At 44.7% G+C, this 14,378-nt stretch overlaps 1 protein-coding gene across 2 annotated transcripts in view; it reads right to left on the bottom strand.

Moving 5' to 3' along the window:
* Positions 1–8,049: 8,049 nt before the first annotated feature.
* Positions 8,050–14,378, bottom strand: part of CELSR1 (cadherin EGF LAG seven-pass G-type receptor 1) — a 162,567-nt gene continuing 156,238 nt past the window's right edge. For both annotated transcript variants that reach the window (XM_083859672.1, XM_083859671.1), the window contains exons 31-35: positions 14,194–14,297; positions 13,238–13,402; positions 12,146–12,388; positions 11,575–11,839; positions 8,050–10,251 (exon numbers count right to left, since the gene is read on the bottom strand). In XM_083859672.1, the coding sequence (XP_083715798.1) occupies positions 10,227–10,251; positions 11,575–11,839; positions 12,146–12,388; positions 13,238–13,402; positions 14,194–14,297 (802 nt within the window). In that variant the 3' untranslated portion in view covers positions 8,050–10,226. The remainder of the gene's footprint in view (positions 10,252–11,574; positions 11,840–12,145; positions 12,389–13,237; positions 13,403–14,193; positions 14,298–14,378) is intronic.

The raw sequence follows: 14,378 nt of genomic DNA, 5'->3' as shown, positions 1-14,378 counted from the left end.
CTGTCATCACCTGGTTAGGATCTTTGGAGCATTGAGATGTTGCACAGGTGTGGTGAAGGATTTCATTTGCACTTTGGCAGGACAGTATTTACAATCCAGCAGTAAAAGCATTGGCTCTCAGTGTTTGCATTGGCTTTTAGGGCTGAGAGAAGCTGTCATCCTCCTACTTCAAAACTCACCATTCACTCTTTTTAGCTGCTTTCTCTCTTTAGTTGCAAACTACGGGGAACAAAGCTGCTGCTGTTTTTATAAAGCTTTATCCCCTTTCTCCTTTTTAGAGTAGGAGGTCTATATTGTTAGAATACTTACAAGCAAAAAAAAAAAAAAAACAACCACCCAAATTTTTGGATGCAGCATTTAAATTTGTATTCTTATATATGTGAATATTGACTCCAGCTTCTATGGACCAGGCTGAGCTCTCCCTGGAAGCTGGGAGACGAGTGTGTGCAGCCTCCTGTGCAGACTCTCCCCCGAAAGCAATGAGATGGGACTGGAGTGAAGGTTCACAGCACAGCCTCTGCTGCTGGGATTTCAGGATCATGCTGTTTCAGAGCAAATACAATTTCTCCTTTCCCCTTTATTCCTAAACCAGAATTTTCTGGCCTCTCTTTGTCCATGAGAACCCTTTCAGCTTGGAGGCTTCAGCACAGGAAGGGACAGGGGAGAGTTTTTGCTGTCCCTGCTTGTGCAGGACCAGGTTGGGTTCTGCAGCCAGGTACAGCACAAAGAGCTGCAGGGGGGGTCTCAGTACCACCAAACAGCCTCAGGTTTAATTTTAAAAATGCTTTCTCTGCATTTATGTGTATTTACATGCTTTAAAACATTGAACAAAAGGAAACTATCTATGATAAATGCGATAATCACACCAACATGGTATGCACAATGATGCAGGGAAGTGATGTGCCATTTCCAGCTTCAGCACCAGGAGGCACCAGGGCATCACCGTCATCCCTCCCAACCCTGGGCAACATTGTTGGGAGATGGTGGCAATTAGCACATCTGTAATTGTAAGTTCTTCCCTTTTGTTCTAGATTTTTGCTGAGCCAGTCCATTGGAAGAATTGCTCCTCGGTGGGTTTGCTCACGGCAGGGATAAAGCTGCCCAGGCATGTCAGCACAGCCATGAGCTGGCTGGGAAGCAGCAGCTTTTAAGAGCCAAACTCTCACTGGGGCTGGGCAGAGACTGTGGTACAAGTCAGGCCTGTGATGGCCCCAGCAGCAGGGAAAACACACACATTTTCATCAGAGTTCAGGTCCTACCTGCCCTCTTTCCCCTGTGCCACACTGTGCAGTCATTTGTTTCCTGGTCACACTCAAATTTCATCTGGTTCTTGAATGGGTGGAGGTAAAAAGGAGATTTTTTTTTTTTCTCTTGAGAACTAGTACCAGATTCTTACACTTCTTTGAGTATGTGAGGGTTCTGATGAACACTGACTTTTGGGGGTTTTCTTTCCTAAAATGCCTTGCTTTTTACTACAGAAGCTTAAGAATGCAACAAGTGAATGGACTCCTCATTCTACGCAGGTTTGCAGCATACAAAGTAATTTCTTCAATGCAAAAGAGTTCCCAACTCATTCTGCAAGTTTAAGGTGCTAGAACCAATGAAATACATGGACAGATACCCCTTAAACAAGACCCTACCTGGAGAAATTAAGGTTGTTTTGAGTGATTGCTGTGCTCTGGACTTTGATAATTCAGTGGCACCTTTCCCATTCAATAGCACCATCTTTTGAGGAGGCTCCCAGGAAAATACCAGTTTTGTAATTACATCATATCAGTCCCTGTGGTGAAAAGCAGCAGAAGACCTACTTCCAGTAAGAAGATTCATCAAGAGAAAAGTGACCTGACTACTCTGTCTTGAATTTCTCTAGAAGTGTTGCAGGAGCTCATGACAGAAATTCCTCTGGTGCTTTGCATTCCTGCAGGGCTGCTGCATTTGTGTCTTTGGGGTTGAATGAGCTGGATGTAGTCTGCAAACAGCGTTGGTGGCAGTTCTGGCTGGCAGATGGGACATCTGGGTTGTATCAAAAAACTTCAGGTTGGACTCCTAGACAAATGGTGAATTCTTTCTTTTCTTCAAGAATGCTCTAGAGAGGAAAGAGACTCAAGATGTATGTAGCACTGAGTTTGTGGGAGCCAGCTGTTTCATAACTGTACATCCAGGTCTCTATTTCAAAGAAATTTGATCCGAGCAGAGACAGGAAGTTCAGCCATGTCCTTGGGAGCAAAGAAGATGCCCCATGTGCTCCTCTTCTCTGTGGCAGGTACTTGTGGAGATTTCCTCTGTCTGCCTCCCAGTCTTGCTGTGTTCTCCAGGGCTGATGGACACCAGCACAGCAGGAAAATCCTGGGCTATGTCCACTTCTCAGTGCAACACAGGAGGAGAGACTGAGTAAAACCAGTGATGGAACATTTCTTCTCTCATTTGAAGGACTTCAGCAAAATTTGCATCTAAAAAAGGGTAGTGCAGATGTCTTTGGAAATCTGTCCATCTCAAAGGCTCTGTCCCCAGCCTTGCTGCAGCTCCTGCCTGGTGGCAAAGCAAATTCAGGTGGTCTGGTATGGTCCCATTACACTGGATGAGGCTTTGTATGAAACGATAAACATCAAAGAAGGATGGATTGTAAACATAAAATGGACTGGTATGCAAAAATAGTCAGGATAACTAGCCAGGTAGCATCTGTTGGATTTCAGATTGGTGCTGGATTAAAGGTAGCTTTTATTTTAATCTAGTCACTTAATTACTCTTCACACATTTTTCTCTCTCCTCTCTGAGAGTACAATAAGGACTCCAAAGGGCATGTCACACCAACAGCTCCATGGCTGTTAGCAAATTTAGCAAATATAATAAATATAGCAAATTAGCTATATATAGTAAAACTGTGGTCAATCTATTACAATCACTTTACATACTATTAGTACTTATTCATATAGTAACACCTTTAGAAATCAATCAGAATAATCTACACTGGGTTTAAATATTAAAGGTGTTTTATGGCATAAGGTTGCTACACTAAGTTAGTTTTATGCCTACCTTTTCGGGTGAAGGTGACAGCACAAGAAGAATCTGTGAACTGAGTAGTAGCCAGGTGTCGAGCCTTATTTAAGACACAACCATTTAATGGAGCAGACTGTCCTCATGTGGTGTGTCTCCTCTGTACTGCAATTCAACAGTGGTGCTTGAACTCCAGAGCAAGCAGGGGAATTTGATACTGAGAAGAGAGCTGAAACTGATGCCTTTTAAGGTGGCTCCCTGCAAGCTGCCTTCTTTCTGAGGCCAGAGGAGAGCATCACTGATGGATCAGGAGAAACATGTAAATACTGTCTAAGCACAGTAGATTGATCCTGGGAATTAGAACAGGCAACTCTGCTCCAGTGCTTCTTGCCACAACTGTCCAACCCTTTAATTGCAATGAACTTTAGTAGCTAATGCTGCTGTACTGAGCATCTGCCATGAAAAGCCAGCCCAGTGGAGGCCAAGCTTGAACCTCCCATGTTAAACCTCCTAAGAGGCATGTTTAACACAGATGGAGCTTTCAGAAAATCCCAAGGGATGCATAGTGTGTCTGTATCTGCAAACTAAACACTCTGCAAGAAACAGGAGTGCTTTGTTGCTGGTCTGCTCCAGCAGAGGAATAGCCTTGGCAGAAGCCCCTTTGGGTTTACCTCAGCTGTGATGGCACTGGCTCTGTCACAGATCTGCCCAGAGAGAAGTGATGCAGACTTCCCTGTGGGTGATTGAGGGCCTGCCCTGTCACTGGGTGAGCAAGAAAGAACATATACAAGCTGCTTTCGGGTTGTGGTTGGCATAACCTAGATAAGATCAGCCAGGAATGTTTTTCCTTGGACAAGCCGGTGGAGAAAGCCGTGTGTCAGGTGTGCTTAGATGGCAGCTTGGTCCCTCCTGACCACCTGCTCACTCCCATTCATTTGGCCATTTTGTGCCAGCAGTATGAACCGTAACCCCTAAAGCCCCTAAGCCAACTAGGCTTTTCCCTGATCCTGTCCATCCCTGAAACCTATGCATCTGTAAGTGAAGGAGTTAACCATTCTAAGTGTTTCTGTTTGTTTTATTCAGGAAATAAACATGTAATAAAAGGTATTGATTTTTCTCAAAATCGATATTCACTGTTTCCCCTGGACACTTGTTACCTTTGCTGGCTCCCAACCACAGCAGCTGCTGCTTTGTGTGGCATTCAGTGGGATGTTCCTAACCTGAAGGGAATGGATCATTCCCTTCTGCTTTGGCTGCCCTGTTTATACATACACAAGGCTTCCTATGCTCACTGTTTTCTTGAGTGTATGAATATCTAACAAAAGCAGAGACCTAGCTCTATGTTCTTGTTGTGGTTTGAAAGCAAAATGAATGAGAGGCTCCAAGTCAGAGATATAATTTAATAAGAAGAAAGGTAAAAAGGTAAAAGTAAAATAAAATAAATGCAATAACACAAAGGATCACTGACAGAGTCAGAATACAACCTGAGCAGGATGGTGGAAGCAGTCCAGGTGAGGTGCTCTTCCTGAAGCAGTGATCCTGTAGAAAGGTCTGGCAGCCCTGCTCCTCTGGGAATCCAGTGGATAAGTGCCCTTGCACTGTCCCACATACCAGCTTATATCCAGGTGAGAATGCTTGGCTCCTCCCCCTGGGCAGAGCATCTCACAATAGCATGAGAAGTGTGAAGTGGGTCCTTGATGGCCCATTAAACAGAGATAACCCCTGGAGGGAGTTACCTGTGACTCATGGGCCAGGCATTGATGGGCCATTAGCAGAAGACACCCCAAAGGTCATTAGCAGAAGAGGCAGGGGCTTGGGAAAACACTAGCCCACCTGGTTTCAACAGTTCATGAAGATGGTGATAGAATAAATACTTTGTGTACATCCTACACTACAACCCAGGACAGTTCTCTACTTGGAAAGCACAATGCAGGCTGAACATGCAAACAAGATCATTCAAGATGCACTTCTGGAGAGTTTCCATCAAATGACCAAAAGGAAGAGGTTTTCCTACACACTAACCCAAGAGACTGGTGGTTTTGCAAACTGTTTTATCTCTAGAGGGGAAAAGCCCTAATGTGTAAACTAATACAGCAAACCACACAGCTGGCTGCAGTACAGCTATTTTAATGAAAGAGTGGCAGCACCTGGAAAGCCAGAGCTGTGAGTTCGTTTCTATTTCCTGGCTGCATCTCATGAAAAATGGAGGCTCTGTGGAGGTCAGGAGGGGCTCCAGAAGTCAGGGCATGCTGGGCAGAGGATGGCCCTGGGACACACGGCAGCTGTCAGAGTGACAGGGCACCTCCCACCTTAAGCACAGTTCTCTCCCTAAGAGGTGTGTCAGCTCTGCTCCACCTCTGTGGTGTCTTCTGACCCAGTGCAGAGGCTGGGCTCTCACAGCACCTCCATGAAGCCTCAGTCCACAGGGAAATCAATCTAGGCCTCCCTTCAAATAAGGACATTATGTTCAGACTGTGCAAAATTAGAGTTTGAAGGAGTGGATACTCTATTCAGAAGTATCTCTGAGCAGAGGGATGGCAGCAGCAGATGTCTGACCAAGGCAGAAGGGGACACACCAGCACAGTGCAGAGCTCGAGGGGGTTCCTGGGGGCATTTAGAAATGCTTTGAAGTATTTAGAGGTCAATCATGAATTAACACAGTCTCTTTGCCGCACACACTTCAGATTAATCTAATTTTCTTTAATACAGTGCCTGGCACGGTGGATAAAGAAGCAGCAGCAGCAGATGAAACGATGTCTTCAGTAAAGGGTTTCATACTATCCCACACTCTATTGTCACACACAAAACACTGTCAGTGCAGCTGACATTAATCAATATGAGGTAGGTGCAAAACTTGCTTGGTGAGAAGTGTTACAAAAGCTCTCTTGGGCTTAGTTTTATTTGGTATTTTCATTCATTGTTTGAATGACAAAATAAAAGGTAGCTTGTAAAGGTTGCAAATGCTGCCTCCAGGCATCCTCATGGACAGGACTAAAATCCAAAATGAGTATGAGAAACTGGAGGATGGATCCAAAAATCAATAGACTAAAATGGAAAATAAGTCCAGTACAAATTGCTTCTTTTAGGGAAGAAAAGTGAATTGCACATGTGCAAACAGGAGCATAAAGGCAGGGCAGAACCTCTGCAGAAGAGGCTGTGAGGCCTAAATGCATCCTAGACTGCTCCTGGCACTGCAGGTGGTGTGTGGACACTGGGGATGTCTCACCAGGGCTGCTGGGGATCTCCTTTCTGTGATCCCCTAGACCTGGCAGGAGCATTCTCTGCAGCTGAGCTGTGTGCCTTAGCATGGCCTCAGGATTCACACAAACAAACTCATCATCCTCAGAAATACTATTGCGGGCTATTGGCAATTCTACTGGAATTATTGTTTAGGACTTTTAGACAGAGCCCTGTGTATATTTGAAGGTATTTGAGTATGCTGAGTTGTTGAAGGGGCTGGGCTACATGACTTATGTTACTGCAGCCTTAATATGCCACACTGCTGCCAGTGGTGCATTTCCTAAGGAATTTTTTTCTACAATTTGCTTAGGCCAAATATCATTGTAAAGATTAAGACAGGAAAAGTGAATGAAACGGAGATTTTAAAAATTATTTCCTTTCTTTGAGAGTGTTGGCAGGCCTACTGCTTGCATTTTCTGGACTACTCTGCCCTCCTCTCTCCCTGCCACCACCAAAAAGGCTATAGTTGACCTGGTAATGGATTGAAGAAGGGCAAGAAGGAAGGCTAAAAGGTACAGCAGAGTTTCTGCACATGGAACAGAGATCCAAGCTACCCAGCTGGAAAGAGATTACTCAAGTGCTCTAGGACAGAGCCTGTCTCTCTCTTTCACTTGGAGAATGTGGCTGAGAGATGATTCTCACTGCCTCTCCTGCTGCAAACAACAAAGGTGTCCATGGTAGGGGACAGGAATGAAGCTGAAGGAAGAAATTTTTCTTGCTGCTTGTGACTGAATCAGGCAGCCCACTGCGTACTAGAAGTTCAAATGGATCCATGAGAGATGTATGAAAATATCTGGGTTGCTGGAGACAGACAAGCAGAACCCCTCCCTCTGGGCAGCCCTGAGCTGCAGAGAGCTGGGGGCTGTGGACCCTCCTGGGGCCACCTTGGCATGTAACGTGTGGCTGATAATCCTCTTTTCCTAAACATATGCTGTAGGTAGCTGCTGGAGACAGGATCACAGGCTGGTCTCTCTCCCTTAACTAACCTGCTTATGTGAAAGCCTGAGGCTTATTTCTGATTCTCCACAGAATGGTGAACTAATACTTGAGGAAAAACCTCAGTGTTCCACCAAATAATGCACTTGTACAAAAAATTAAAACCAGTTTCTCTTGGGGATAATTATTTGAGTTTGTTGAGTGGCAAGTTTTGGCAGAGCTGTTTCCAAACTGAAGATCCTAAAGATTTGATTTTGCTCCTAAATCAGTAGCCAGACTCTCTCCACCTGGCTTCACAGTGGCCAGCTGACACTAAGAAATACTTTTATTTCCAAAAAGCTGACAAGACGTGCAGGTCACCCTGTGCCTCGTGAGATGCATGAATGAGGACTTGCACAACAGCCTGGAAAAGACTGAGTGAGCAGGACCATGGCTTGGCCTCAGCTGGCTTGGGAGAGCCAAGGATGGAGCCCAGCCCGTGGGAGAACGCTCTTGTCACTCACTGCAGGCTGTTGTGGGCTGGGCTGGCTGCCACTCCTCTCGAGCTGCTCTCACATGTCCTTTTCTAAATCTGGTGCTTTCCTGGAGATCTGCTTTGCTCTGGATTAGCAGAGGGCATTTCTCTTCCGTGGACCATTTCCCACGTCTGAAAAATTCTGCAGATATGGACTGAAATGTGATGCACTCTGTGGCATCCTGTGCCAGCACAGGGCCCTGGGCTGCAAGGGGCTGTGCATTGGCTGGTTGGTGCTTTACAGCCTCTGCTGCCTCAGTGAGAGACGGGTACCTGTATGTTCCTGCTCCTGCTAATCCCCAGGAAATGCCATTGGGACCCTCATTATCTGTGCTACACTTAAAAATAAACCACCAGAGGAAGAATACAAGTTCAAAAAATTTCTTAATTTATTGTAAATTCTCCTTTCATCTGTGCTGCAATTCCAGTGTTCTGCACATTAATAAATATACATTTGTTAAAAAAAACCAAACAAACTTCCAGTGTCTAATCTGCCATAAAGCTTTTAAAAAGTCATAAAAATAGGTTTTAATTTTTTTGTCATTAATACAACTGACCCTCATTTACTGCAACAATTCTGATGAAAATAAAAACTACCTACATCTCACTGGGACAAAATATACATACACAGATGTAAGAACAACTAGCATGGGTTATACACAATGCCTGAGCACACACCCAAGTGCCAGACCCTTAAAACATTCAAATTTTTTTTTCTGTCAGAAAATGTCACACAATATGTTGCATAATTTTTAAAGGAACAGCATCTTTCCTCCCTCTCCCCTTCCAAAGGCCTCCTTGATACTTAGAAAATGCACAGGAATATAATGAAACTCAGATTACAGTATACAGCTTCTCATCTTTTCCTCAATTCCTGCCCAATTTTATTTAGCCCAATTTTCTGTTTCTTCCCTTTCACACACATTTGCAAAAACAATAGCCAGTATTTTCTCAAAAGGGCTGCTCTGGTGAGCAAGGAGCTCCTGAAAGCCTTGTTGGCAGAGAGCAGGCACACCATTGTCATCCTTGGAGTCATGTATTCCCATCATGGCAGCCACAGGCTGAGCTCTGCCTCACACTGCTGGATGCAAACTTTCACATCTCACTTTTCCTCTTTCTGTAAACATTGCAGGAAGGTGAAGACAGCAGACAGATCATGTTTAACTTTCCTGTACTTGTGAAACCAGCACATTTTGTGGGAAACATGAAAACGTAAGCCTTCCATGAGCTTTTTGAAATATCAAGAAAGCCAGGGCTTTGTCAAAGAGCTGGGCAGCCAAATCTGGACATCTTTTAAGTCTTGTATTTCTGCTTTGATTAGCAATGTGCTGAATCCAGCGAGCAAAAAAGAGAAAAAAATACTGCACCTGAGTCAGAACTTGAGCCCATGGAAGGAGGGCCCTCTCCTTGGGACATGCAGAGTGCTGGTCTGTTGCAGAGCCAGACCAAGGTCAAAACCTACCATACAATCACATCAATTATTTTCTTGTTCTTGGTGAGGAAAATACTGATTTGACTTCTTCCAGAGAAGGTCTGTGTTGAAACCTTACACAAAGATATGTGTAGTCCTGCAGTTCAGTTCCTGAACGCTTCAATGCACTTGTGAGAAGTGAAAAATATCAAAAAATTAAAAAAAACCAGTTTTGTGGGTTTAAGAAGAGGTTATGAGAAAAATGTACTGTGCCCTTAAAGTGTTCCAAAATCTGTTAACAAAACTTATAAATTATAGTAATGGATTTTGATGTAATCTTTACTGTATTACTTTGAAAATTGCATTGCATCTGAAGGTGGCTTTCATGCAAAACCCTAACAAACGCCAAATTCAAGTAAAATTGTGCAATGTTCATATAAAAAATATCAAAACATTTTTTTAATTGGTTTCCTATTATCAAATTAAGAAGATCAGTATAAATGTAAAATATACAAAGGAACTTTTTCTTTAGCAACACCATACAAAATATATAAAAGTATCTACACTTTTTATATATATATATATAAAGGATTTTTTTCTTAAGACGATGTGTCCATAGAGAGGTGGACAGAGATGCTGGCATAGAAACCAAAGGACACTTGTTGCAATATTCCCCCCTAGAGCTCAGCAGCCTCAAGGGTTCATGCTGTAGCCATCAAAACTCCACAAGAGACACCTCCTAGTGCTTGTCTTCAGGCTTATTGTAGGTCCACTAGGAAACAATGTGTTTTTCCTTGGTTCTCCCCTGTAACAAGCAACCTCTGCAGCAGAGTCTGCACCATGCACAAGTGTGTGTCCATCACAGTGCATCCCTGTGGCCATTTCCATGTTTTCAGCACGGGTTCCTGTGGGAGGAACGTACCACACAGAGCCCTTATAGTGAGTGCAGCTGGGCACTGTGTCGGCGCTGGGAGCAGTCAGGAGTCTGCCAGAAGGTGAAGCCATGTAGGAATGGATGCCCACCTCCTGCTCCTCACCATGTGGCCACTCTGATGAAGTCCGAGGCGGGCAGGTGGTGACCCCGCGGCGAGGAGTGGGAACCATGCAAGGAGATCACAGTTTCCTGATGGTTCAAATTGAAGTTTCATTACTGCCGCTGTTAGTGAGAAGAAGTGATCATGCAGGCTTAGGGTTAAACAGGCACAGGCAAACCACTCCACCCAAACCCACCTAATCATTTTTAGTAAGGGCTCATGCTCTGTGAAGTTACCATGCCTTGCCAATCCAGTGCTTGGAAGGGGGGTGCTGTCCTGGAGGGGAAGACCGGCTGGGAAAAACAGTTTCAGGTAGTATACAACAGAAATGCTTTAGAGGAAGTTCTACTGAGGGCTTGTATTTGTGTAATGCTTTGCTGAGGATACAAGGTTCACACACATCTTACAAGCTGTTAGAAGCCCAGTGTATCAGATGGATTCATGCAATCTGCTGCCAACAGCAGAGCTTTCCATTATGCCAAAGCTCTGGAGATAACACAGCTGCTTAGGACAAGCTGGCGAGTTACTCTCCAGTAATGACTGTGTTACCTGGTAGCAGCTTATTCAGTTATGGCTTATTCAAAACATCCATGTTTCCTGGCTAACCAGGATCTATTTCATCAGCCAACTTCCAGCAATCCAAAGATGTGTTTTTATAGTGAGGTGGGAATGGTCTGTGCACCCAGACAACAGGAGTATTTAAAGCCTGGTGAGACAGTGCCAGAGTTAAAGCTGGGTGAGAAATTTTCTCTCAGTTTGGTGAAAGAATAAGACCGTTACTCATGTTAATAAAAATGAGACTATATGCATAAAATGCCTGGAGAGACTTTACATATGGCTGTTGTCTTAATTTGAAATGCAAGAATTATGATGAGTAATGAGGTTTCTGAGAATTGCCTTTGGCTGAGAGCTTACTCAGCCTTTTGTTTATATTTGATTTAGTTTATAATGGTAAATTCACACACTGATTGCCATGCAGCAGGTGGGAATCACATGCCTGGTAACTGAGGATCAGTGGCTTGGTTTTCTCTCCAGCCTTGGGGTCTCCTGCCTCACTCGTGGTTTCCCTCTGCCCTGATGGACACTCACTCCATGCCCCCCACAGCCTTGTGCCCTTCCCCACCCAAGTCCTGGCAGGGTGGCAAGGCAGAGTGAGGCTGCTCCTGTCCAAGTGTGCCAGTACCACATCAGCATGACTGTTCAGGTCCTGGGTGACCCAGGAGCAGGTATCTGTCACAGCACCTCACCTGTGATACCAGTTTTGGCCTTCTCATGACTAAAACACCATGGCCTGGGGACATAGCATGGGCAAACCATCAAGACAGTCACTGGTGAAGGACTCTGGCCACTTACCAGGGGAAATTTTGCTCGTGTGTGAGTCTGGGGTAGGAAGGTGAAGGGTGGGACTACAGGAGGTCAGCAGGGCATCCCGATGTGGCACTTACTCTGAGTCTGAGGTGTCAGCATGTCCTGTTCCCACGTGGAGGGTCATGGCCATGCCATTGAGCTGGTCTCGAGACTGCTCCCTCCGGACATTTTTTACTGTTACCCCTGAGTCCGAAGGAGAGCGGACCCCTTCATTTGTCCCTAGGGAAGTAGTCCTGGATGAGACTGTGCTCTGATTGTAATCCGACAGCTTTTCCCGCAAACGATTCTTCATATTCTTATCCACCAGTGGGGGAGGGTAGGTAACTTTATTTTTTAAGATGCCTGTTAAGGAAAAGAGGGAATAATAAAATTTTTTAAGTGTATCAGTAATTTCATTTATCAAGCTAACCACATGCAAGATGTTACATTCTCTATTTATTACTAAGACTTCTAGTTTGGCATTTCATTTCATAACCAAAAGATTAGACTTCAGCAGCCACCTACTGGCTTCCCATGGTGTATCTGACTACACAGGTTGGAGCCATTTGGAAAGTACTTCTCCCTGACAGAGCTACCTTTTAAACTAATTAATGCTCGTTAACCCCCCAGTCTCCCAATCCAACTGTGAGGCTGGGTTGGCTGCGCTACCTTTCCTCTGTTCCGGCTGCTGGTTATTCTGGTGGGCCAGAGGCCTGTTCTCCTTCTGCTGCCCTTCGTTCTCCTTGTCCTGTGGTGCTTCATTGTTGTGGTTCACCTGGTTTTCCCTGTGAAGCTCTACGTTGACCTTGGTCTCTACTTTGAGTTTTTGTTTCCTACCGGGGTCCTCGCCATCGCTGGCTGTTACGCACTCTGTGGGCCAATAGGGTTTCACATGATTGGGAAGGGTATCAACTGCAACGCAAAAAAACACTAGCTCAAAAAACACTTTTGGTATGTTCTCTCAACCACTGCCTGGCCTCTGTGGCTGGAGAGGAGCTATGTATCCAACCAGAGCAATCCTTCAGTCAGTCCTTGCTGGACTGCACTGCCCTCAGGGTCCATTAAATCCTCCAAAAATCACCTGGTAGGATGGCAGGGTGTCTAAACCCTTCCCAGAGCGAGGTTGCCAGCTCCATTATGGAAAAGCGTGAGGCAAACCCGTCCTCTCAGCTGACCAGGGCCAGAGATTCCCCCTTGGGGAGGTGGTTTCTGAAGGCTGAGGGCGCCTCTCAGCCTTCAGAACTGATGTTTGTGATTCAAAGTTGCATTTTATTAGGACAGGATCAACTGTGTTTAGAAATGCCTGCACCCTGCCACAAAGAAATTATATTAATGGCCAATGACTGCCAAGTCTTTAGGTCCAGGACCTCCCCAATACCAATGCCTTTATTGCATGAGGAGAGACAGGCATTTCCTACCCCTGTCCTCAAAACAAGTGGCTTTTTTCTCCTCTTTTTCATGAGATTTTGCTGGTTTGGTAATGCCATGTCCAACTGCTTTGCAGACCTGCCTGAAAAGCTCACTCTGCCATAAGGCATTCAGCATTCTGTGTAATTCTGTGTGATTCAGTACTCAGTCACCCCTGTGAACCAGCCTTTGGAAGAAGAAAGGTCTCAAAGCTGGAAACAACAAGGATCTCTACAGAAGCAAGGCACAGAGGTTGAGATGCTGCCTCAGTCACATGGTCGTGTGGCAAATTTATCCCATCTAATCTAAAACTGTTTTAGAGCACCACTGCCCCTCCCCTCACACTGGGAGTACCTTTGGGTGTGCTGTGGAGTGGGCCGTGTTCATTGTTTTTGGAAGTTGTGTTCCACTTCTTCTCTGTCTCGAGGCCATCTTCCTCGCTGTCCGATGAGTGGGAGGAGGCGTAAGAACTGCTGTGTTCATCCAGGGACAGCTCACTGTCAGAGTCTGAATCGTGCTCTGCAAACAGGGATGGGGAAACACACTGGTGAAAGTGTAAAGGGGAGTTAAAAAAAAATCTGCCTGACAAATGGACAAGGAGAAAGGAAAGGCAGGGATCTGGTTCAGGCCATGACAGGAATGAGCTTTACATCTGTAAGTGTATATAAGATAAATTCAGAAGGCAGCACAACCACTCAGTTCAGCTAGTGGACAAGATCTTTTACAAGTACAGGATGTGCAGAACAGAGAGGGAACACATTCTTCCCTATTTTACATGCAGCACAGTAACTCTACTGGATCTCAGTGAACACAACACACAGGCAAAACAAGGTATCTAGAAATATCAAGAACCTGAGATGCACTTAACTTAAAAACTGCTACAAGGAAACAAAATGGAATGTCAAGACCAAAATGAAAGGAAATCAGACAAGGGGCACCTCTCATTTTTTGTACAAACCACAGAGCACTAAAGGAGAATATTGCCTCAAGGTCTCAAACATTAAAATTTCTCCAACTAAAAATCAAGAGAAACAGTATGTAATTTGTGAGAAAGAACGGGGACTCCATAAACTGTCAACAGCTGTGACAACATCAGATAAAAATTAAACCATCATAAGCAGCAGATATATGATACTTCCATTCCAGGATTTCCTTGTAAGGCAGCCATTGCACAGCTTGTTATGCCAATAGCATAATGAGAATGAGAACATCTAATTATTCTAATTATTCTTTCTGTTACAGAAGACTTCAAAGAAAGTGATGAGAAGAAGATGCATAAATGGGCCAAAGTGTTTAGAAATTATCCTCACCATTGGATTTGGATGGATTCCTATGAAAAATGGAGGAATCTGCTTCAGTCTGACCAGCCCTTGCTTGACTTGAGGATCCACTGAGTTTATGAGCAGCCTCGTCCCTTTGAGAAGAAAAATAGAGGACAACCTTCTTGGTCACTTTACTCTTTATAACAACAAGGCAGACATGTAGAAAGTTGCAG

The sequence above is a fragment of the Zosterops lateralis genome, assembly GCF_965231275.1.
Source record: "Zosterops lateralis genome assembly, chromosome: 4".
In the NCBI taxonomy this organism is placed as follows: Eukaryota; Metazoa; Chordata; class Aves; order Passeriformes; family Zosteropidae; genus Zosterops; species Zosterops lateralis.
Note: the sequence above shows the minus strand (reverse complement) of the source record. Positions and strands in the feature narration are given on the sequence as shown.